Raw genomic sequence first — 26,394 nt, 5'->3', positions numbered from 1 at the left:
AAAAAAAAAAAAAAAAAGGCAAAGCTAGTACTCTCTAGTGATGGAAAGCAGGTCAGTGGTTGCCTAGGTCCAGGGTGATGGTGGGATTGACTGCGCAAAGGGGCGCAAGGGAACGTTTTGGAATCATGGAAATGTTCTGTATCTAGATTGTTGTGGTTTCAAGGGTGCATACAGCTGTTGAAACTCATCAAGTTGTACTTTTGAAATGGATGCAGTTTCTTGTACATAAGTTACCCCTCAATAAAGTTGTTTATAAAAGGATTCAAGTTAGGATTCATTAAGATTTTATTGAGTATTATTTATTGAGCCTTAAAATATGATTGATTACACAAATGAAAAAGTCTACCTGTAAATTTCTCCAAGATGGAGTCTGGGGAAAATATGATCAATAAAAAAAATCTTTTAATAGGTAAAGAAGAGGTGATATCAATGCATTTTAGTTCATTTAGCGTTTATACAAGGATAATACTTTATTAATGTGGAACACATCAATAGTGAAACAGATTATTTAAACAGTTTGTTGGGATTATCTAAAATAAATCTGAAGTGTCCGTTTAGAACAGTTTCCTGGTCTGGTCCTTCCAAAGCAGATAGTATCAGATACAGTGATAACATAATAGCTCGTTCAAAGTTAATTGTACATCACCTATGATATCAACGTTTTGTAGTCACTGAAGGAAAATGTTACTTGGAATCGTTTGCCTGTACATTATTTTGCATTTAAAAATTGGATTATTTTTTAAAATTTGCTATGCTCAGATACCAGATAACAAGTGTTTCCTTGAGAAATCTAATATGACAAATTAAGCATTAATTTTAAGACCTGGTTTTAAATGCTATTTACCAATTAATATGTATCCTTTCCTTATTCTCCACTGGAAATTTTGAAGAATTTTTTTTCCAATCTATGAGATGATGCTGGTGAATTCTTTTCTTAGTGATCAGTATAAAAATGAATAGGGAAACCCTGACAACTAACCCTAGAAACATGATTGAATCTGTTTAATGCCACCTTGTCATGTGTGCACATGGAACATAATGAAGAGAGAGTAGCTAAAAATGGAGAAGTAAGACTTTGAAATGTGTTGTAAATGCTGTTGCAAAACCCTTGTTAACTGAGTTAGAAATTACTCGCTGTCTTGTCATTTGTTATGCTTACATGTTAGTAAAATTATAAGTACAGTATACTGATAATGCAGGAACCCTTGAATTTATTTAGTAGTTATCTTGACCCACTTATTTGGAGCCTGTGAGTACACAGTTAGACGAGGTTGTTTAGAATGGTGGGAGGTGGTGGGGGGTTGCTTATGTCAACTGAATTCCAAACACCAGTTGTGGGTTCCTTAGCAATGAACACTATTATCTTAGGCCACGAGCCTATGTCTTAACCGCTCCCTCCTCCTCATCACAGAGGGGCTCAACTGCAACCCCAGGTTCTGGCTCTGGCTCCGGCTCCGGCTCCAGCTCCGGCACCAGCTCAAGCTCGATCTCATGCTCAGGGACTGGCAGAGGCTCAGGCCCTGAATCAGGCTCCAGGGCAGACTCCGAGGCAGGCTCCAGCTCGGGGTCAGGCTCATGGTCTGGCTCCAGGATAGTAGCAGGGTCAGTCTCAAGGGTGGAAGGTGGCTGAGTTGCTTCTACTTGGATGGCTTCTTCAGGTGGCATTGCCGTGTACTCTGTACTTTGGTTTACCTTTGTCATTGGTCTGCAGGAAGAAAGGCCAGGGAAGAGCAAGTTAGGAAAATGCTAACTTTCAAGTTTCTGCACATAGAGCCACGGGCTCTGTGGCTTCAATGCCCATAGGTCCTAGAACTGTTCAGGACATCTGTGGTTTCAAATACTGTGACCCACTGGCAGACCACGTGTCTCCATTTTGGGTTCAGGAAGGTTAGATCTCATCAATATAATGAGAGTTCAAGAGGGACAGACCAGTGTTTCAAGGGTGGGAAAACCGATATCAAGATGAAAGGGTCTAAGGATATAATAAGGACTTTGAGGGTCAAAACCATGGTTTTGCTGCCTCTCTCTCTCTCACTCTATCTAGCACAATACTTGGTGCATGGTTGTTGTTGTTAGGTACTGTCGAGTCAGTTCTGACTTATTGTGACCCGATGTACAACAGAATGAAACACTGTCCAGCCCTGCACCATCCTCATAAACATGCCTAGTAAATAGTTGAGGAAGCAAGGAAAGGAAGGAGGGATGAACAAATGAACAAGTGTGATATACACTAGAGAAAAAAATAGCATAGTGGTTAAGGGCATGAGCTGACTTCTGTGGGCCCTAGATACTTTTGCCTTCGTAGGCCCCTTCCTCCATAAAAAAATATTACAAATTATATTTTATGACTGTTGGTATCAAGAAGGAGCTCTGGTGGCACAGTGGTTAAAACACTCAGCTGCTAACCAAAAGGTCAGTAGTTCAAAACTACCAGCCACTCTGCGGGAGAAAGAGGTGGCAGTCAGCTTCCATAAAAATTTACAGCCTTGGAAACCCTATGGGGCAGTTCTACTCTGTCCTACAGGGTTGCTATGAGTTGGAATCAGCTCGATGGCAGTGGGTTTGGGTGTTTTTGGTTCTGGTATAAAGATGACTAGATAGTAATATTATATATTATATATTAATAATTATATATTAAAGCATTTTATTCCACCTAAAAGTTTATTTTTTTCTTCTGATTTTAAAAGAAAATATTTTCATGAGCCCCTAAAAAGTATTGTGGGGCTCAGGCACTGCCTCTCCTGCCTAATCCATAAGTCAGCCCTGGATGTGGGGTCAGACAATGAGGGTTTTGACTCTCACTTTCTTTACTTACTATCCTATGTGACTTTTGACAAATTGCTTCACCTCTCTGAGCCTCAGTTTCCTCTTCTGTAACATGAGGATACAAGTACTGACCTTTTTTGGGATTGTTATGAGGATAGTATGAAATGGCATCTTAATAGTACCCAACATAGTGCCTGGTGCACAATAAATGATGGCTGTTACTATCAAAAGGTCAGCAGTTCGAATTCACCAGCTGCTCCATGAGAGAAAAGTGGCAGTTTGCTTTCGTAAAGATTTACAGCCTTGGAAACCCTATGGGGCAGTTCTACTCTGTCCTGCAAGGTAGCCATGAGTCCGAATTGACTCGATGGCAGTGGGTTTGGTTTTGGGTTTTTTGGTTATTATTATTAATTTAATAACATCTCAGCTTAAGTAAACAAGTGTTTACTGGGCACCACTATGTACCAAGCATATTTTACAGCTAAGAAAGCAGGAAAAGTTGAGACTACCCTTCAGGAAGAACCTCATATCTTAAGAGTTCTGAAATGCCAGAATCTGTCACCGAAGGAGGTTAAGTTTTTTTAGGAAACAGAACACTATCTTTCCAGAACGGATTAAGTACTACTAAACTACTAAAACAATTCTTGTCTGCATTCCCAGTCAAATCCCATGTGGTGAAATAAAAGTCAGAGGTGATTCTAAAAGGGTGAAAGTGCCACGGAGAATAGATTTTCCCAGGCCCTTGGCCTCTATCCACATGTAGCTATTCTCACTGCTACAACTTGGGAAGATGACTGCCATCAGATGTACACAGTGAAGCAAGCTTCTTCATAGGTACAATAAGTAGCCACCAAAGTGATATGGGACAGAAGAGTGTCCCAGAGGCTGTCCCACCCGCACATCTCACCCTCATTGGCTTGCCTCTCACCCTTTAGACTACTGGTGCTGTTTGTTTCTTCTTTCTTTTCCTTGGAAGGTGGTACCAATTAGGATTTTTACTGTTATTATTATTGGCTTAAGAAAAAGCACAACACTTCATCCCATTCCCCCACCAACCTCCATTTCCAAAGAGGAAGAATGCCATATAGGTTGGATTGGTTCAAAGACAATTCTATTGAGCCCAAGAGGTGGAGCATTCGTGATGCTACACAAAAGGGTTCCAGATCAGCATCCTTCCTGGTCTGAAGAGTCTCTGACACTATAATGTCCCTGTGACAGTAATTAGCCCAATGCTTTCATATTCATAATCTACTTTGAGGAAGTATAAGTGCCTTTAAGGAAGGTGAGGACAAATTATCCCTGCTTGTAAGTTGAAAAACAGACTCAATGAGCCTAAGATCTCATAGCTAGCCAATAGAAGTCAGAGGTGATTCTAAAAACCAGCTCAAGAAGACATACCTTACTATGTAAACCCAGCACCTCCAAGATTCCCAAGAACTGAGGGGTATAAAAAAACCAAAGCCCGTTGCCGTCGAGTCAATTTTGACTCATAGCGACCCAATAGGACAGAGCAGAACTGCCCTATAGGGTTTCCAAGGAGCAGCTGGTAGATTCGAACTGCCAACCTTTTGGTTAACAGCTGAACTCTTAACCACGACACCACTATAGTGATTAAATATACGGCCATTGGACATAGATCTGGGTTTGGGTCGCACTAAGTGAATTTTAGTTAACCTCTCTATGCCTCAGGTTCCTCACCTATGATGATACCCACCTCCTAGGATTAAATGAGATAATATGCGCAAAGTACTTAGCACAGAGCAAGCCCTCGATGAATGTTAATCTCTTATTACTGACATTAATTAGTCCTTATTACTGATATTAGTTGATCTCTCAGGTAACTGGCTTTCACTTTGGAAGTGGAAGGTAGAGCCCTGAGGGAATGGGAGGTGCCACACAGACAGACCTCTGGTAGCTGAGGAGCAGCATGAGGGCACTGAATGCCTATCTGGAAGACAAAGGCCAGCCCCTCTGCACTCTGGCCCAGGGCTCACTCTGCAGGAGATGCTAGCCTGTCCTACCTGGTTCTGAGTTGCCCAACAAGTAAGGCCTTTCCTGATGGCTCCCGTCCAACCCCAAATCAAATACCAGCTCTGCTTACTCGTTGTGTGACCTTGTGAAGTCACTTAACCTCTCTGAATGTCTATTTCCTCATCTCTAACCAAACCGACTGCTGTCGAGTTGCTTCCAACTCTTAGCGACTCTATAGGAAAAGGTAGAACTGCCCCATAGGGTTTCCAAGGCTGTAATCTTTATGGAAGCAGACTGCCACATCTTCCTCCTAGTGAGCGGGTGGTGGGTTCCAACCACTGCCAATCTTTTGTTTAGCAGCCGAACACTTTAACCACTGCGCCACCAGGGCTTCTCTCCTCATCTCTAAAATGAGGCTAAAAACAGTACCTACCTCATAGGGTTGTTGTGAGGGTTAAAGATACATAAAGTACTTAGAACAGGGTGTGGCACGTGGCACTCAGTAACTGATAGTTGTAATCATTCTTTTTCTAAAAGCAGTGAGAGTGAGCAGGAAGATAATCTCTGACATCTTATGCTAAAAGGAGTGCTTAGGAAGAGTGGACTGAAAGAGCCATGCCTGAGAAATGTTTGTATCCAAGTCAAGACAACAAAGTAAGGTCTTACTCCAGCTCTGTGGTGGTGGTTTTAGAATTTCTCTTCCTCTCCTTTGCCTTTGCCTTGTTCCTTGCAAAACACACAGCAGAGATGATAATGGCAGCACCTGCAAGGCTACCCACCAAGGCCCCAACAATGATTCCAACTTCTGGATCTGGATGGAGGACACAAGCAGCTAATTAGTAAAGTGGACCATAATGTCTGCCTCATACATATGCATGGGTGACTAGTGGGGAATATTTGGGCCATTCACACAGTGGGGAAGTGACTTGTATAGGCTGGGAGAATGGAGACTCTTAGAACTATGCCAGTTGGACTCAGAGTGGGAGAAGAAAGATGACTGGCTCGATTGTGTAAGTTAATCATCGATATTTACACACCTAAATAAAAAATATACCAACTGCAGGGAGACTGGGTTACTTTCAAAATGAGATTTCTAGAAGTGAATGTTCCATGTGCATTTGCTTGGTCAGTGAGAGAGACACCATGGGGTTGCAATCTGGTCACCAGAGAAATGACTTCTGTTATTTAAAGAAAGGAAAAAAAACGTTGCCGTCGAGTTGATTCCGACTCATAGCGACCCTATAGGACAGAGTAGAACTGCCCCCAAAGGGTTTCCAAGGCTGTAAATCTTTATGGAAGCAGACTTCCATGGAGCGGCTGGTGGGTTCGAACGACCGACTTTTGGGTTAGCAGCTGAGCTCTTAACCACTGCATCACCAGGGCTCCTTGATCTCTGTTACAGGCAGGGACATTTCACCAAGCTTTCCCAGAACATAGGTGAAATAGATCCTTAAAAACCTCCTCTGCCAGATTCCATGCTCATGGAATGCACCAAGTAGCCTCGTGCATTCTGACCATAGAAAAGGGATCTGCCCATTTCAATAAACAGGCATCTGGTTCATTACATCAGTCTATGGAAAAACGTAATGAGTGCGAGATGGTCCAGCTGAGCACCAGGCCTTCGAGCACCGAGATGCTGTCCCTGAGAGACCATTCCTTGTCTGAGTTATAAGGGTACCCATCTCCATCTGCCTCTCCTCAAGCAGGGTTGGATATTTTATATTTTGAGACAAAAGGCTAGTTGACTTGCCTGATAATTCCTTTAATTTTTTGATTAAAGGAACACATGCAAATAATTGGAAGAATTAAGTCATTTTACCAGGCTTATGATAAAAAACGGCAATCCCTTGCCCCGCTGCTCTCCATCTGTGAGTCCCATTCACGAGAGGCAACCGTCTTTAATTCTCTTAGCTGTATCTTCTGGTACTTGCCTCCATATTTCTAACTATTATGCTTGTTCTGATATGTCTTGCCTTTTTCAACTTTAGACATTTTCTATTGACTTCCTACTCTGGAAGTTGAAGATTTAGCTCCCTTACACCACACCCCTCACACAGAGGAAGAGCAATAATCCAACAGAACTTGCCACTCCTGGATACAAGGAGTCCCCGGGTTACAAACGAGATCCATTCCTGAGTGTGTCTTTAAGAATTTATAGGTAAGTCGGAACAGGTGCATACTGTTCTTATTTAGTCTTACTTTAGTGCAAGAAAAGGCTCGAAGGCTTTTCAATGATTCAAAACTGCATGTGCAGGAAGTGAAGGTGATTGTGATGAAGAATTTGTTGCGAATAGGGTAGTTGCCTCAATCATTTCAAAGTGAGGGCAAATTTACATAACATTAAAGGGCAAGTAGGAGTTGTCCATTAGTTGGACATTTGTAACCCAGGGACTGCCTGTATATTAATACCACAGATTCAAAGTAAGCTAGTAAAATGAATAGATGACAAGATCCTAAGTGTTATTATGTGATCCTTGAGAGGTTTGGTGAGACATCCATTTTGAAGACTTGCCCCTGGATTGGCCCAATTTGACCGTTCTGGGGCCCTTAAGTATTATGCTTAATAATTAAAACCAGTTGCCATGGAGTCAACTGTGCTCCATAGGGTTCTCAAGGCTGTGATCTTTTGGAAGCAGATCACCAGGCCCGTCTTCTGAGGCACCTCTGGGCGCATTCAAACTGCCAACCTTTTTGTTAGTAATTGAGCGCTTAACCGTTTGCTCTACAGGGACTCCAGAGAGTAATTAGGCACCTTTCAACAGGAAAATTGAAGTTTAGAGGCATCCAGGCTCTGGATGACCGTGGACAAGTCACTTACCTCCCTGAGCTTCCATTTCCTTTTCACAGTCAAATGAGGCTAACAATATATTCTACCTCCTAGATAGAGTGGTTGTGGAGATTAAGTGTGAGAATGCTCACTCAGCACCTGGCAGAGTGCCTGGCACATATTTTGTGCTCCACAAATAATAGCTACTGTGATTATGGGTGAGGGTGTTATTATTGCTATTATTATTAGAGGCAAATCTTAACCAATTAGTTAATAACTAGCGAAATTTGTGAACTACGTGTTTGACATAGATAGCTACAGTTTCACCTGGATTTAGCAACAGAATCACAAAGAGAAATTCAGTGGGCACTATCAATGAGGCTTTTGTTTTATTTATTGAATAATAATAATAACTACCTTCTAGAGATTTGGGGAGGCTTAAATGAATTCGTTTTTATAAAGAATTTAGGACAGTGTGTGGCCCATATATTATGTGAGCATTAGATATTATTACGATGATCATTCATGTTATCACCCTAGAAATAAAACACAAAAAATTTCCCAGAGGGGCAGGAAGGACTAGCTAAGAGGCCCAGGATACTTGACTTAAGGAGAAACTGTTAAAGCTGTATAATCAACTCACGCGACGTTGTTAGGTCAATTTCGCAGGAACCATTACCAAGGTTGTTGATAGCTGTGCATTGGTAATAACCTTTTTCAAAATTTGTCAGATTTCCAATAACCAAAATCCCGGTGGTTGGGTCTGTCAAAGCAGGAAATAGACTTCAAATCTCTTATGTGAGTACAGGTCATGTCCGTGTAGGAGATCATTCAGTGCCCACCCACTTCCCCACATTGGCCTCACAAGTCCAGGGTCCAATTAGACCCCTCAGGACAGTTCTCAATGTAGCCCATTTGGGGCCATACCTATTTCTTCCATACCCACACCATCTCTGAACCAAAAACGAGCTACCTTCTAGAAGTTGGAGGGGAGACCAGACCACAATTAGTGGGAGACATATTTTTACACCATCCCAAGGAAAATAGCACACTCATGCTTGCGAGGGGCTGCTGAAGGTTATACTTACTGAAGCTTTCTTTCACTGGAATGATGTTTTTTCCCTCGAGTTTATACCAGTAGTACACAGGGGCAGGTGTTCCAATCACAGAGAGGCAAGAGAGAGAAACAGGATGACCCGTTTCTGGTATTCCTTGAATGCTACAAAGGGGCTTAGAAGGTTTGACTGTAAGGCAATGACAAAGAGTGAAAACCCTGCGGGATGAATGGCAGTCTGCGACAATTACAGTCACTTCCTTATTTTGTTTGCAGAATGTGTGTTTATTTTAAAAATCTATAAAAACTTATTTTGACAAGTTTCTGGTTATACCACCAGGTGGGAGTAAAGCACTTCAAGAGCAAGAAGCTTCTAGTCACAAGGCCATTAAGATTCAAAGAGTGTTTCCTCTGTCTGCCTCCTCTCCAGATTCATAACCGTGACTTTTCTCATTGTATCTTAAAATATGCCTTTATTAAAACAGCCAAACATAAACAAACACTAAATGACTATGAACATAGTTCATACTTTTAAAGCACAATTTCAAAGGAAACTAGAACCCTTAATACATTAAGAGGACTTGTTATTTTTTGAAAAATATCTTATTAATGCTTTATTTTTTCTCTTTTCCTTTATGAATCATTTTCGTGAAACTTCATTCATCTGTGGGAGACACAAAATGACAGGAGGGTTTGAATTTGCCTATGTCCCTTATTGACAGGGAAAGCCCATTTTGGGCGAGTGTGCTAGACAGTGATGAAATCTTGATTCATTCTTCACTCAACGAGCATTTACTGAGTGCCTTCTGTGTGCCCAGCACTAGACTAAACCAAAAACCCGGTGCCTCAAAGAGAACTGCCCCATAGGGTTTCCAAGGCAGTAATCTTTATGGGATCAGACTGCCACATATTTTTCCCTCAGGGCAGCTGGTAGGTTCAAACCACCTACTCTTCAGTTAGCAGCCAAGTGGTTAACCACTGTGCCACCAGGGCTCCTTGGACTAACCCACTGCCGTTGAGTCAATTCCAACTCATAGCGACCCTATAGGACAGAGTAGAACTGCCCCATAGAGTTTCCAAGGAGCAGCTGGTGGATTCAAACTGCCGACCTTTTGGTTAGTAGCCAAGCTCTTAACCACTGCACCACCAGGACCCCTGGTACTGGACTAGGCACAAGGAATTCAAAAGTTGCTTTAACACAGTTCTGAAGTAGGGTGGAGAAAGTGATGAGAGATGAGGCTAAAGAGCAGCAGAGGCCATATCTTGGAGGACCTTTTAAGATTAAGGTTAGAATAAGCAGTGAAAAGTAAAATTAGTGAGGAGATTCAGATTCCCAGTATTTCCAGTTGAAAAGCTTTGCTTTTATACCGAGAGCAGATGGTAGCCATGGAAGGATTTTAAGTAGGAGAGTGATGATGGTCATTTTAAGGTTTTAGATGGATTGCTCTGAGTCTGGGGGTGCCTGAACCAAGAGAGAGGAGGAGACAGATTCAAGAGGTATTAAGGAAGTAGAATCAACAAGCCTAGGTGACCACCTGGATATGGGGGATGAGGGAGAGGGTAGGGCTAATGATGATTCCCAGGTATCTGATTTGGGGAGCTGGGTACATGGTTTTGTCATTCAGAGAAAGAGAACACAGAAGAAGAGCAGGTTTTAGGGAAAAGGGTGAGAAGGAGGACGGGATGATGCTGTGATCAGTTTGGGCCATACTGAGTTTTAGCTGCTTATGAGGACCCCTGGTGGCGCAATGGTTAAGCACTCAGCTGCTAACCAAAAGGTAGGTGATTTGAACTCACCCGTGGTTCCACGAGAGAAAGACCTGGCCACCTGCTCCCTTAAAGGCAGTTCTACTCCATCACATAGGGTCGCTATGAGTCGGAATCGACTCCACAGCACACAATAACAAGCTGCTTATGAAACACTTCAGTGGAGACGGGAGTAGGAAGCTGGGAATCTGAACCTCCTCACTCATCTTACTTGTCACAGCTTCAGATAATGATCTGAATTTCTACACTTTCCAACTCACTCTCCTTATCTTAATTTAGATATAAAACCCTCCCAAGGCTTAGGTTCTCTAACTTTGGCTAGTTAGACCTTAAATGCCTCCATACTGCTCAGCTCTCCAGCGCTTACTTGGGATGCAGTAGTTAAGAGCACAACTCTGGGTCCACACAGAATACTGACTGGCTCTGCAACTTTCACCCTACATGTCTTTAGGCAAGTTACTGCTCTGATCTCAACCAAGCCTCAGCTGAGGTGAGTCTGTAAAATGTGAACAAGAGATTATCTAACTTCCAGCTGATCCAAAGACTAAATAAAATAATATATACAATGCCTTGCACGTGGAATTGCTGTTGGCCGTGGGTAGGACTAATGCCTGCTGCCGCATTTTATAGTCTGCCACTAAAATTAATCTTCTATTGGTTTCTGCTCTACTCAGCCATTTCAGACTCTAACCGAACCCCTGTACATATGAGTGAGAAGAGAGATGGCTATAGCTGTAGCTCTTTCATGGAAACACTTCACTGTCCGTATCTTTTAAATAGGCATCTTTTAATTAAAAGAAGTATTTTTCCACTCAACTCTTTATTTTTTGTTCCTTACCATTGATTTTTGTCAGATGGGAGCAACTTGTCGGATTTGCTGACCCTAAACTAGGAAGTTTAGCCACAAGTCCATTGCAACCATCACTAGATTTAGATATTGCCATTTTGTTCCCCTCTGAAATTGCTTAAGATGGAAATTTTATAGCCTTTACAGCAAAATGCACCAATTTAAACAGAAAACTAAGTGGGGCCGTCTCATCACAAAGTCAGACACTAGGACCTGAACTAAATTATGGACAAAAACCTGGAATGACTTGCACTTATTTCTTGAGTCCAGAATCAAACTCAGGCACTTATTATACTAAACAATTTTTCCCCCTTTTTCCTTTTATTTTTTATTAACAAAACACTTAGCGAATCACTTTGAACCACATCCCAAACCTATACATTTTCTAAAACTACTGAGTCAGGATTGAATTGACATTTCATTCAGTTAAAATTCCTAGTAGAACTTGGACATTTTACTGGCAAAGCCACTGATCCTACCATTTAGCTTTATTGCTTTCAACAGAATTGGGTTAGGAGGAAAAGCCTCGCCTCAGAAAATAAATGAAAATGCTTCAGTGTGTTCTCAAACCTTCTCTAAATTAGTCCTTTTCTTTTTATGTGCCAAATTGTAGAAGGAAGGTGATGCTCACCCCAAATGCACACAAAATAATGATTCAAACTTCTATCTTGGAAATTTTCAGATATTAATTTTCCAAGGTTGCCATACCTAATGGAAATCTCTCAAATGAATGGTCATCCGAACCACCTGGTCTTTTGTTCATTGCTGCCTTTGTTCATTACTGTTGTTTCTTTCACTTAAATTGTGCCCTGACACCTCAGCCCCTCTTCTGCCTGACACACTCATGCACATCTTGCAACATTCAGTGCAAAAGTCACTTTCTCCCATAACTGTTGTCCAGTTCCACTTGGACAGCTTTCCCCTGTGCTCTCATAGGTCTCCTCTCCTGCCTCTACTGTAAGCTTTCATGTTATGTATCTGCTTCCTTCACTAACTCTGAACATTGGGAAGGCTGGGACCCTATCTTTCCATCTCCATTGCCTAGCACAGCAACTGGCACACGTGTTCAGGGTTTGTTGAATGAATCCATACATAAACGAATGCATGGGATCAGTTATCACCAGGTAATGAAATGCCTCTGAAAGATACATTGCCAGGAAGAGCCATCTTTAAGGAAATAGCAACACCTTCCCCCACCATTGGCCTCCTTTACCTACTCACTCCACCATGCCCCAGCCCCCAGTTAGGGCAAACAGAATGAGCACTCATGCGCAATGGGATTTGAGAACTGCAGTCTCTGCCAGTTTTAGACAAAATTAGCAGCCTCGAACTTTTCCCCCCAAAACCCTAAATTTGTAGATTTTTTTTTTTTGTTCTTAGCGCAATTGCAATGAATAAAAATAGAATTTTTGAGAGCTCTCAGACAAAAAGGAAATCCGTAGACTCTTTCTGCCTCTTACCTTGCCTGGGTCCCGGATGCTTAAGAAAAAGCCATGACAGCGATGACAGTAACAACCTGACCCAAAGACTCATGAGGAAGAACAGCTAGGAGAGGAAATGACCTTCAGCTTCTTATGGCAGTTGATTGGGATCCTCTCAACTTTAAATTTAAGAACATTAGCCTTCTTGCCTATCTATCTCAAGATTATTTCCAAGCCCTGCAATAAAGAGGCTTGGCCTATTTAGGTTGTTCCTAGTCAGAAGAACACCCCAGAGCCAGGGAAAAATAGAAAAGCATTAGACTAATCCCTCAATTTCTTTGAACATTTAGAAACCCTTTAATCAGTAGCGCATTTGATCCTCATAACAAACCTGTAAGTAAGACAGGGCAGGAATTACAACCTCATCTCACAACGGCCAGAGAAAGACTGACTTGCCTAAGGTAGCAGAATAAGCGCTAGAACTCAGATCTTCCAACTCCCAGCTTGGTGCTTTGGCATTCTACCACGCTAGTTGGTTCCCATATGCGTGACTAGTCTTCCCAACTGGAACATAAACTACTCCAAGAAAGGGCTTGTGTATACTTCTCTTGTCTTCGTCCCTTGTACCTCAATGCTTACTTAGCACAGCGACCAGCAGATTAAAAACAGGATCGATTGAGCTACCTCAGTCTTTAAAAAATTAACTTTTGGATACCTTTCCCTCTTTTTCAAGAAGGTAGATGCAGTGGCAAACCTCATAGTCAATGTCAGCTGGTTCATTTTTGGCCTTACCTGGATGGTAAGTCAAGACAACTCTGGACAGTTCTCCCAGGTGTGTACCTTGTTAACAATTGCTTTTTCAAGCTACTCAATTGCTGTTTTGATCTAATTCCTGCTTTCCTGTAATGTATACAAGAGAAACAATGACTAGACCTGCTCCATTTTGGGCTACTTAGAAGTGGAAGTCCCTGGGCAGGAGTTCCTGAGTGGTGCAAGCGGTTAAGCATGGGATTGCTAATTGAATAGTTGGTGGTTCAAACCCTCCCAGAGGAGACTCAGAACAAAGGCCTGGCAATCTGGTTTTTTTCCTTAAAAACTCTATGGCATGCAGTTCTACAACACATGGAGTTGCCACGAGTCAGAACCACTCAATGGCAACTAGTTTGGTTTTGTTTGGTTTAGAAGTGGGGTAACTTTTAGCTCAATTGGTTAGTCGCTGAGGATTGGCAGCTCTTTCACCCACCCCTTCAGTGCTTGGAGACAGGAACTAAGCTTCCATTGCTCTCTCACAGCCAGAGGTTGGAACGAGCCTTGAAAATTGCTGAAATTTTGAGCTCCCTAAGGGCAGCAAGCACATCTTTCCATCACTGTAAACCTCATAGCTCCTGGCACAAAGTAGGCACTCAATAAATATTGGTTGAATAAATGAACAGCTCCAAATTCATTTTAAGAGGGGGTATGACTTACCCAAGGTCACATATTGAATATGTGCATATAAATAAATGAATCATCAACACTGCCTTAAAGTGTAGTCCTTTTTCCAAATAGCATTAGCATTTTTAAAAAGGAGCCTCCTGCCTTTATTCAAAAGAATAATTTAATGGTGGGGATTTGGCAGGCTTAGGAGAGGTATTTGGTGGAGGGTGGAGTGGGGTGAGGTGGATGAAGGCCCTTTTCTTATCTCTTAAATTACACAAAGTTGACGGTTGTCCCTCAGGTAGGACTGGATCTAAATGGAAGTTTCCTCTGAAAGAGTGGTTAGTAATCATTTAGTGAGACTATAGGCTGTCCCATCTGCTCTCATTCCATCCTTCCGAGATAGAGATCCCTGGATTCCTGGTCATCTACTGCTATCTATCATTTTGGCAGCCCTTTTGGTTTGGCAATTTTTTCAATATGTTTTATAAGTGATTTCTTGGCGTCTGGATATGGGTTGGGCTGGTGGTATGTCCCTATTTCCCTGATAATAAAAGGAGCAGGGAGGATATTTACCTCAGGGACTGAACTGGCACCATAACTCACTGCCCTGGCTCATTCAGTGTCCTAAGTTACTCCATCCAAGAAGAGAAAAAGGCAGAAAAAGTTGTCCATACCTAACACACTGACGTTGAGGATGCCTTGGTTTTTGCCAGCAAAGTCTGGGGGGTTGTTGACATCACAGATGTAAATCCCGGTATCTGCTGGCTGCATATTAGAAATGGTGATAGATGCATTACCTGGTTGGGAAGACCCTACAATTCGATTTTTAAATCGCCCAATGGCTGCAGCTTGTCCACCTTCAGAGTAGTAAATCTAGGACAGAAAAAATAACAGACAGTTGCATGAAATGAGAATTCAAGAATACCCAGGGCTAGGATAAGCTACCTGGAAGCTCCCTCTATCCAACTTTACCTTCTTTGATAAGAAGCAGCATTTTTTTTTCCCACAGGAAGCAGGTCCTTGTGGCAGAGATTTCTCAACTCAGTGGGGCCCTTTAGTTTTCTCACAGCTGCTCACTGTCATTACCTCATTTGTGCCTCACAGTAGCTCTGTGATGTCATGGGGCAAGGATGGTTATGCCTGTCTTACAGATGAGCAGACAGCTAGAGCTGACTGAATTCAACTCCTAACCTTAGACTAGAGGATCAATATGCTCACCTGATGAATTTATCTGGAGGAAACTCATTGTATAAGACACAAATGCCTAATGGGAAAACCAAAGCCCTTCCCTCTTTTTTTTTACTACTTTATAAACTTGATTTGAGATTATCTGGGACTATCTGGACTATCTGGTTTCCCTAAAAGTTAGAATGCTTATTCTCCTTTCATACACACACATTTCCTTGGATAAGCAAACTTGGGTTCGTTCTGTTTGTTAGAAGAGTAACATTTAAGAGAAGATCCCTGAAAAATTATCTGGTCCCATTTACTTATAGTTGTGTTGTGAGTATGAAACAAAGTAATTTAGTAAAAAAATGAAAGAAAAAGAAAAAACCAGTTGCCATTGAGTCATTTCCAACTCATGGAGACCCCATGTGTGTCAGAGAAGAACTGTGCTCCACAGGGTTTTCGATGGCTTATTTTTCGGAAATAGACTGCCAGACCTTTCTTCTGAGGTGCCTCTGGGTAGACTCAAACCTCTAATCTTTTGATTAGCAGCCATTTGCACCACCTAATAAATGCTTACTCAGTGGTAGCTACTATTTTCTCCCCACGTGGCAGGAGTCAGAACTGGAATTATTATATCATTTAGATACATAAGAAAACTCTCAGACCCAGAGAGATTAAATGACTTGTCCAAAGCCATAGGAATTCATTTATTATTATTTTAACTTACTGGACTTAAGAAAGATATGAATTCTAGTTCCATCTCCATTAAAGAACATGGATACTTAGATCATAATGGCAACTGTGGCAGCAGCATGGTGTGGTGGAAAGAGCCCTGGCCTAGGAGTCAGATGATCTGGATTTTAGCCACAGCTCTGCCTCTGACTAACTGTGACACAGTCAGGGGAGGTAACCTCTAGTCATGTCTCCATAGCAACCTGCTTTGTGACAAGAAACAAGTTATTTAATCTCTGCAACCTTTGATTTCCACATCTGAACGTGAGGAACCAGAGCAATGTTCTCTAAAGTATGAATATGCATTCCCCGAGTATGAGGACACAAATTGATTTTAAGGGTACATAAATGAAAATTTTAGAAAGAGACATATCTAGCATATCAAATCTGTGACTCCATGGATATTATTGCTAAGGGTGAGACTAAGGTAGATATTTTTACAATTTAAAAAAACCAAGGTCTCTCTAGTAGATTTTATGAAAATATTAGTTAGATCCACTGGACTAGGGCAAGTTTAAAACCACAAACTTTTTCCCCAGATAGATCTTGTTTGATGTAACAAACCCGAAAGCAAGTTATTAACTCAAGGTATTCAATTTAGAGAACATTAAGTAATTAATAGTGAAAGTGATACACAATTATGACAAAAAATCATGAAGATGATACATAAATGACAGAAGCTTGGGAATCACTGAACTAGGTAATCCTGGAGGTCCTTTCATGATGCACATACTCTATATACACACTTTGTTAGTTTCATATAAATGTGTGTAATTCAAGTGATTATTGTTTATTAGTCAATAAACTGGTATTGTCCTAGTCCAGCAGATCTAATTAACATTGTCATAAAATCTATTAGAGGAAACTTAAGGTTCATTTAATTCACTCCTCTCACTTTACAAAATTAAAAGTTCTAGACCCAAGTTCTCCTAATTCCTGGACTTGTCCAGTGTTCTTTCCTTCACTAGACCAATGAAAGAGGAAAGGCAATCAGAAAACCAAAATACAGTGTCTAGATGAGTTAAAATGTATCCTCCTTCAAGCAGAAAGTCAAGCCATTTTTAAACTAAGGCAGAAAGGTAGATTTTAAGGGAAAACTCAAAGAAAAGAGTATATTTAAGGAGAAAACAACTTGTTTCTTTCCTCTGCTTTTTCTAACATCAACTTGCTTGCTTTCTTGCCCTAAGGCACCCATTTATAATTCATCTGTTCACACTTATTGAAACCATAAACTTTTGCCCTGGAGGGATCTTGTTTGACTTAACTAACCTGAAAGCCAGTATTATTAACTCAAGGTATATGAATAGGACAGGAGGAGGTACAACTCCTTAAAGATCTATCACCTTCATTTGAGTTGACACCCACAAAATCCAGCTTTCAATTTCACTGCTCAGTACCTCGCTTATTTACTAACGGAAAGCTTGAGATCCTGTTGACTCTTGCCTGGAAAACAGACTGATGTCCGTCTGAAAAGCCCTTCAAAACCTGAACATCTAGCCACTTCCCCTGCTCTCAGTAAGACTGGGGAGAGGGCAGCTCAGGTTGTGTTCATGCTTGATGACATCACAAGGAGACATGGCACCCAGTCCTGCCTAAGGCCGACAGTAAGTCCCAGGGGGTCCAAAAGACCTTGTTTCTGTGGAGCTCAGGGGGCCAACAGAGTGTGTTTTAGGCTATGACTAGGACATGGAATGAGGTCACTGGGAAAGTCTTGTAGTTAGGCATGAATCAAGGTGAAATGAGCAAATAAACAAGGAGGCTCTGGACTTGTAACTTACCTATAAAAAGAACCTTCACCACCTTAGCTCTTACACACTGTAGTCTAATTTTTGCTCTCTCATATATATGATACCAGGGATAGGAATGGGGGTGAGGAAGAATGACATTGGAGACCTAGAAGGGAAAGACCTTGGCCTCAGGGTGCTGTGTAAGAAGGAAAGTTCCCAGGGCTAGGCAGAGGTCACACACATAGATGGAGGGGCTTTCTGTTAGGGGAAGTTCACACTGTCACACTGTCCTTACAAAGAAAAAAATAAATAAAACAAAAATGTTTCCCCTGAAACTGCTTATCTAATCACACAGAAAAGACTGCGACTTGGTTCCATTTTCCACAAAAGAATAACTTGTTTAAAAATCAAAGCAGAACCATGGCCAAGGCTGGGTCCATGATCCTGTGTGGCCTGTACAATTTTAAAAGAAAGAACATTGTTAATTTTAATGATCAAAGCAATTGAGGACCAGGAAAAGTCATAAATGTTCAACAGGCCACATCCTTTGGGGGGGGGGCGGCGTCCATGCTTTAAGAAAATCCATCCAAGTGTTCCCTTAGGTGGTGCTTGTTAATTTTTTATCCACTTGCCCTTTGTGGCTGTGTTCATGGCAGACTGCCCTTCTTTTCCCCAAGGTCCTCTCTGTCCGCCCCTTTGATGACATTAGAGGCTGATGAGGCATAATAGCACATTAGTTATATGACCTCCTGAGAGATCACTTAGTTCATGGTTTCTAAGGTTAAAGAGTCTTCAAGAGCCAGATGGATATTGAAAATACGGAAAATGGCTGAGAGGGGCTGGTGGATAGTGAGATCAGAGGGGAGGGTCGGGACTGTGGTGAACTGGAGAGCCAATGAGAACAAGGCATTCAAAGTGTTCAGACAAACCAACAAAATACTGGGTTGACCAACCCAAACACATCTACTGGCCAAATCTGGCTCAGAGGCCTCCAGTTTGAAGCCTCTGATTCATTCTCTTCTATTACAGAAAAGGAAACAGGCCTCAATAAAGGAAGTGATTTTCCCAAGGTCATACAAGAAATTTACAGTCAGACCTAGAATCCAGACCTCCTGATTCCCATAGAATACATTAAGATTCTATTCATATTCCTGCCTTAGGCGAGGAATATGATCCCGAGGCAAACTTCCTCCTTTGGGGCCATTCCACCCCCCATTCCAGTCTGGCCTTTCTCCTGCCAATTGGCATGTTGATTCCCATGTTGAGTAAGTCCAGCACTTGATGCCCTCAATGTTTGCCAGCTGCAGTTGCAGGCCACTTGGTTCTCTGTATAGCAGCCTTTCCCCTTGTACTGTGCCAAGCTCCTATTCACATGAGGCCGTGCAGCTGGAAGCCAGATTTGCCCCAAAAGATCTTTCCTCAGTTTTGTGACACCGCTGTCTAACTAGAAAGTTGGAGTATAAACAAGAAGGATTGAAAGAATTAAGTCTGCTTTCTGTTTGAGCCTGAGTCAGAATTACTAAGTGCCTTTAGACTCCAGAGCTAATTTTCCAGGTTCCTTTTGGGAATGTAGAGGGCATGGAAGGCCACAGAACACCATCCAATCTTTCCCTTCTAGCTTCTTGCTTTCCTGTACCACTCATGAGGGAGGCTAGCCATGTGTGTACTGGGGGGTGGTGGTGCAGGGTGGCAATTGTCTTAAGCTCAGAATTTTCTCCTGACTGAACTAGAGGGGCTGGGATTGCACATGGAAGGAATAGAACACCAAAAGGAAGACTCTCCTGCCTGCAAACCACTCTCTTATCAGCTTGCCATTGGCCTAAGATATCCACCATTTGAGTTACTACTTTGGGTGATGGTATAGAAAGTCCCTGCTTAAATGTATTTCTTTAAAAGTGAACAAAATAAACTATCACCTGTCCCTCACACCTTAGCATGAGATTAATGTATCAGATTCAGCAGGAGTAGACATCTGAGTGAATGGGACACAGTATAGATAAACTTTGATGGGAGGAGGATGGGAAGGGAAGATCTTGGCATGCTTCTCAATGAGGGTGATACTGACATTTTGGATAGACAATTCTTCATTGCGTGGTTCTGTCCTACGTATTGCAGTACCTTTAGCATGTGTAGCCCATGCCCCTTGCCATCGAGTTGATTCTGACTCATAGTGACCCTATAGGACAGAGTAGAACTGCTCTATAGGGTTTCCAAGGCTGTCATCTTTATGGAAGCAGACTACCGCATCTTTCTTCTGGAGAGTGGCTGGTGGGTTTGAACTGCTGACCTTTCGGTTAGCAACCAAGCACTTAACCACTGCACCACCAGGGCTCCTTAGCATGTGTAGTCACCACCCACTAAATGCCAGTAGTGACTCCCAGTCATAACAATCAAACCAACACCCCTCCCCACAATTTCAAATGTCCCCAAGGAGGTGGCACCTCCCCTCCCTCATTTGAAAAGCATTTGATATAATGCTACCCTAGAGGACAAGCCAGGGTGGGAACCTGAACAGCCAGAAAACATGAGGCCAACTAGGTCCTGGGAAAGAAGTTGTTCAAGCTATGTGTGTGTTGGGGAGATGACAATAGCAGAGGGCTTCTTCCACTATGGATGTCCTAGAAGAGTAAGTATCGTCCAAGAGACCCATGCTAAGCAGGGCCAATGCCTGTTCTATCAATAGGCAGGTAAGGTCTCTGTGGTTTGACCAGCGACAGGCTGAGTGCAACTGGAGGCCACCAGTGGGACCAGAGGGACACCAGACCCACCCAAAACTTCCATGCTAGCCTGCCTGTCCTGGAACCTAGAGTTTTCAGCTAAGGGTCTTGCTGAAGGACTGACCATCTGAAGCTGTTGTTGTTTTCTGGGATGATGACTCCTCTGAGAGGAAGATCATGCTAATGAATGCCCTGCCCCCACCCTGGTTATGAGACTTGCAGGAAAATTCTATGGTCTCCCAGTCTTCATTCACCAAAGGACTCCCTTGGCTGGGATTGTCAGTAAGAGATAACATCCTCCTCTAGGTATTGAGAAAAATCAGGCCTTGGAGTCCGTTTCTGCTTAACACAATGATTTTGGGAAGGAGAAGAAGATGAGCTATGGCAGGAGCTGGCCACTGCCTTGCTCAGGGCAGAATTAGGGTCCTGAACCTTTTGAAGGAGGCTGAAAAGAGTTCCAGACGTGGGTGTGAGAAGGCAAACTCACTACGGTTCCAGTTTTGCCAAGGGTTTATCCTGATCTGGATTGTTACCAAACCCAGACCTTCCCATCCCACCTCTACATCTTGTGCCACTGTCTTAGAGACTGTAGTAGTACACCAGTAGGGATCTAGTAGTACACCAATAGGGATTCTTACCTGAGAAGTCCAGCTACATCTTCCCCGAGCGTCTCTTGCATGCGCCATGTCTAGACACTGACTGACTGCCTTTTCCTCCAAACCCTCAGTATTGAGGCACGGGCTGTGCTGTGTTTGAGCAGAAATGGGCGGATCTGAGAGCCGAATGCCATATGGTATATTGCCACATCAAACCAGGAGTTGAACTAAATTACTCAGTGGTCAGTGTGGCAACATCTTACTTCCATAAATCATAGAATTGTCTCATAGCACAGCAGTCTCTTTCTAGTATCCCCCAAAACATCCTACTAGCATTCCCTAGGATTAACATACAATGTGCTCTGCAGAAGTTTGAATGCATGGAAGTGCTCCAACAGGAAACAAACTAGAAATGGAGACAAATTTCCATTTTGAAAAATGCCATCTCAACCAAGGATGTCTGTTCGGGGGCTCTACACAGGATGAGGACCAGGCAGAGAAAGGGCCTGGCATGTCTTTTTAGCTGCAGGCTCATGTAAGAAGGGAATGGGGGGCTAAGATGTCCCTCAAAAGTGGTTCAGCTACACTAAGTGTACTCTGTAGGACTGGGTTCTCCAGTGCCCATGACCCAGTCTCTCTGGTACACCAGGGGTATGGATGGGATAGGGATTGTGCAAAATCATCATTTTGTGAGTAGTGATGCTAATAATAATAATAGCTCACATTCACTGAATGCTTACTATGTAACAGGCTTCTAAGTGCTTGACAAGCATCATCTCTTTTAATCTTCACAGTAAAGCTATTAAAAAACAAACAAATCCATTGCTGTTGAGTAGATTCCGACTCATAGCAACTCTACAGGACAGAGTAGAATCACCACATAGGGTTTCCAAGGAGCAGCTGATAGATTTGAACTGCCAACCTTTTGGTTAGCAGCTGAGTTCTTCATCACTGTACCACCAGGGCTTCAGTAAAGCTATCAGGTGGGTAAATAGCCCCATTTTACAGATGAGAAAACTGAACCTCTGAAAGATTGACTTTTCTAAGCCAGTAAGAGGCAGAGTAAGGAGTAGAACTAATAAAGCTCAGGAGGTTTCCACTGGGGTTCCAAATCATCTGGCAAATCACAGAGAAGCACAGACCTGCGAGGTACGGGGTTGGGGGAGGGGGAGAAGCCCCAGTTCTCTTGCAGTAGAGACCTAAAGATGTTGTAATGGGGATCCAGCTGGAGCGAGCTAAAGCAAGACAGGAAAAGAGGAGGAGGAGGAGCTTAGTTTTGTGGGGGTGGTTTTCACTGTCCCCAAGCCAAGAGCTGGCCCTACTTCACCTTGTCCTCTAAGCAGCCAAGACACAGGCATAATGCAGGTCTCATGCACTTGGAGGAGCATCTGGAATGTTTTAAAATCAAGGAGCGTGTTCTCACTGATCAGCAGCTCAGTGCCAAGGGCCTCCTTTGATTTGGATATTCCAAAAGAGCAGATACTTAAGTTACTTGTCCCACCTGGACCTGACATTTTGGAGAATAAGGCAAATGGAAACTGAATAAGCTGCTCAATAAATACTTATTTGTTAATAGATTTTCTTTTTAAAGTGCTTCTAAGAGATGTCCTGAGCCACACTTAGTTCAATCACCTACACCTTCCTCATCTGCATCTCCAGATCTAGAAAAAGTTCATCACTGGTCACAAGATTCTTTGGCCCGGCAGCTCCCAGCTCCTCACAAACTACACAGTTCAACCAAGAGGGGGTCTAATTCATTCCAGCATCAGAGGAGGCATAAGGAAATATTTGTGTTTTTTAACTCAGCCTGGCCTGGCCTGGCCTCCAGGCGGTTCAGGACATCTTGATTTGAGTACCAAGCACAAACAAAAATCTCAAAATATATTGGCAAAGCCTCTCTAAATTCAGCCCCTACTGGCAAAATGAGTACTTCAAACCTAGAGATAATGAAGATGACTGAAAAACGAGTCAGGTAATTGAATTCAAAAAGAAGAAATATTGTGTGAGTATCGCCATCCACAATCTAACAGAGCAACCTACAAAGAAAAGGGTTGATTTCTTACTTGACTCCAACATGCAAGGTCTTGGGGCGGGGCATTTTGAGTGATGGCAATAGGTAGAATTACTGATGCTGCTGCTATTGGTGATGATGAGGAGGAGGATAATGATGATAATAATAAACAGTGTTTACAACTGAGAAACTGTAGAGGGCTGGCTTTATACAGTATTTTTTCCAAGTGTTTTCACATGTACTGTGTCAGTTGATTCTCCTGAGAAATGTGGGAGAGAATTACTGTCCTACCATATTTTAAAGAGAGGCACAGAGAGAGTTAGATATTTGTCCAAGATAAGCAGTACTGAGAAAAATTGTTTAACTTTGACTAGAGGCTGGTGGTATTGATGGGATCTCCTCCTTCACGGTGTTCCCTGCTAAACGAATGTTTAAGGCTTCTGGCAAAGAGAGGACTCAGTGTCCCCAGAGAACCAGTAACACAGTGAAGTGACACTGGCTATGGTGTGGCTCCTCCAAGCTAACACTCTCCTTCTTCTCCACCTCTGCTCCTGGGTCTCCCCAGCCCACTCAACTCACTCTCCCTCTATCTTTCTAGAAGACAAAACCCTTCCTTTCCTTCAAGGCCCAACTCAACTTCATTCAACTATTCCAAACCACATTGATTTGTCTCTTCGCTTAGCTCCCTGTTTTGGGTCATGGATTCTTTTTAATTTCAAAGAACGTGTACAGACACGCAGGTACACGTGTCACACACACACGCACACACACACTTTTGAGCATACAATTTGAGTACTTGGGCTAATTTAAAGAAGGAATTACCCTCAAGGCCAGATGAAGAAAATCTGGGAAGTAGGCAGCTTTGTATGTAGAATAATTCTCCTCTTCTGACTTTCCCCCGCCCTCCTCTGGCAACTTCCTCCCCCAGATGCTATGCCTACCCACCCTATCCTCTAGCCTCTAGCCTCATGCTGCCCTTCATTACACAGGGTTTGTCACTGCCGTGGTCCTTCTCCATCCATCTGGGGATTCTCATTCCACCAGGACTCAGTTTGGCCCAAAGAGCTAGCTCACTTGACAGGCAGATCCCTGACATTCAGTTTGACAAAGACCTGTAGATCAATTAGGACAGGCATTTGAACTGGGGTCTTCTGAAAATAATAGTCAGGGAGATATCTGGGGGGAAAGCCCTTCCAGAGCTACTGCTCATTTCTTGTATGAGGCCCATTTTTGTCTACTCTAGAATGCATGGTATACTTGATGTTGATTTACACAGAATTGAGATAATGGGCTATAACTGACTATGAAGAGAAAATAAAGTCCAAGTCACTACGATGATTTGTCTTCCCTAAACAGCTCTCTTTAAACTCTTTTTATCTGAGGTTGTACCATTGTTGTCACTGGCTTACTATTCCTTCAGGCACTGACCCCAACAGTTTTCAGTCCGAACTACCAAAGGGAAACGGTTGAGAAAAGAGTCCTTACAGATACTGGCTGCAACTCCTTGTTATGGAAGAAAGACCACTGGATGACGAGCTTGTCCAGGGAGGTCACAGTGGTGGTGTAGATGCAGACGAGAGTGGCATTAGATCCAACAGTCACGTTCACCACACTGTCTGGGATGGTCACTTGCACCACACTAACCTGACCTGAAAAGATAACCATCAAAAACAATAATATACACATTCTGATGACACTTTTTTATTATAAAGTACTTTCAACAACATCTCATTTAAGGAATCCAATGTGAGGAGAAGAAGGTTAAATGAATCATATAGGAAAGTTGAACAAGCAATTGGGGTAGTAATTGGGGAGGCTACCAAATTATAATGTGAAGATACTCAAATTTTATGCGATGGTGAGGTAATAATACTAAACTGGGAATTCTTCCGTGTAAGGATGCCTTACACAGAGATACTCAAAGTGTTTCTGGGGACCCAAAAAGGTACCCGAGTATGGTGAACGGCCACCTCAGTTTGCCCAGGAGTTAGTGGGTTTCAGGGGTGTGAGACTTTCAGTTTTTGCTAGAACTTTCAGTGCTAAGTCCAGGAAAGTCCCAGGCAAACTAGGATGAGTTGGTCACCCTATCCCTAAGACCATTTTGGGGGCTGCAAGATCACAATTATATTCATAATAATACTAAGATGTTGTTTTTCTTTTTTACTCTCATCCTCTCATGAGTATACAGTGAAGTCTTCCAGAAGCTACATGACAGGTAGCTAATGGAATGTGTGTTTGCATATTCTTGTGTTTAACTGTTTCGTTTTTTAGTTTTAATTTCTAATACAGTAAATATAAATAGAAATAATCCACATAGAAAAAGCTCTTTAGGGCCGTCAATAATTTTAAAATTTTTATTGAGATAAATGTAGATGCACTTGAAGTTCTAAGAAATATGACAGATCCCATGTACACTTTGCCCAGTTGCCCCCATGGTAACATTTTTGTAAAACTATAGTGTATCACATCCAGGACATCGACATTGATACAATCCACCAATCTTACTCATATTTCTCCAGTTTTCTGGCCTCCAGAACTATGAGAGAATGAATTTTTGTTGTTTTAAGTCACCCACAGTATGACCAACTGATAGGTGTGTGGGAGATTAAGTCAGCCAGTTCTTGGTAATTTGTTATGGCAGCCCTAGGAAATGAATACACCCTTACTCCTAACTTGCTGAGAGTTTTTATCATGAATGGGTATTGGATTTTGTCAAATGGTTTTTCTGCATCAGTTCATATGATCATATGTGTCTTATCTCTTTTTGTCAGCTTGCTAGAGGTTTATCGATTTTACTAATTTTTTTTCAAAGAAATAGATTTTTGTTTCACTGATTTTTCTTTATAGTTTCCTCTTTTCAATCCCATTGATTTCAACTCTTACCTTTATTATTTCCTTCCTTCTGCTTGCTTTGGGTTTATTCTGCTCTTTTTTTTTTTCTAGTTCCCTTATCTGGCTCTTCTTGTTTTTCTTTTCTTGCCTTCCTGTGGATAACTTGAACATTTTTTTATGATTCCATTTGGATTTATCCATAGTACTTTTAAATGTTTTAAGTATATCCCTGTATAGTTTTCATAGTGGTTGCTCTGGATGTTACAATATACACATGAAACTTATAACAATCTACTGTTATAAGTCTCACTTCCATTTTGGCCCATTTACTTTCTCCAGTTTAAAATATCATTGCCTTGAGTATCACATGGTGTTATAATTTTTGTTTCAATCATCAAATATTATTTATAAAACTCTTGAGTTAGGAGATGGGAACTCTTATGCACTGCTGGTGGGAATGCAAAATGATACAACCATTTTGGAAAATGATATGGCGTTTCCTCAGAAAACTTGGAGGGGCTGTGGGGAGATCGGAACTCTTATGCACTGCTGGTGGGAATGCAAAATGATACACCCATTTTGAAAAATGATATGGCG

At 42.1% G+C, this 26,394-nt stretch overlaps 1 protein-coding gene across 1 annotated transcript in view; it reads right to left on the bottom strand.

The window, feature by feature from the left end:
* Positions 1–1,377: 1,377 nt before the first annotated feature.
* VSIG1 (V-set and immunoglobulin domain containing 1) overlaps positions 1,378–26,394 on the bottom strand; it is a 38,359-nt gene continuing 13,342 nt past the window's right edge. The window contains exons 2-8 of the mRNA XM_004379836.1: positions 24,451–24,614; positions 20,997–21,104; positions 14,687–14,885; positions 8,593–8,748; positions 8,148–8,267; positions 5,404–5,548; positions 1,378–1,705 (exon numbers count right to left, since the gene is read on the bottom strand). Of these exons, the coding sequence (XP_004379893.1) occupies positions 1,378–1,705; positions 5,404–5,548; positions 8,148–8,267; positions 8,593–8,748; positions 14,687–14,885; positions 20,997–21,104; positions 24,451–24,614 (1,220 nt within the window). The remainder of the gene's footprint in view (positions 1,706–5,403; positions 5,549–8,147; positions 8,268–8,592; positions 8,749–14,686; positions 14,886–20,996; positions 21,105–24,450; positions 24,615–26,394) is intronic.

The sequence above is a fragment of the Trichechus manatus genome, unplaced genomic scaffold, assembly GCF_000243295.1.
Source record: "Trichechus manatus latirostris isolate Lorelei unplaced genomic scaffold, TriManLat1.0 scaffold00068, whole genome shotgun sequence".
Taxonomy (NCBI): Eukaryota; Metazoa; Chordata; class Mammalia; order Sirenia; family Trichechidae; genus Trichechus; species Trichechus manatus.
Note: the sequence above shows the minus strand (reverse complement) of the source record. Positions and strands in the feature narration are given on the sequence as shown.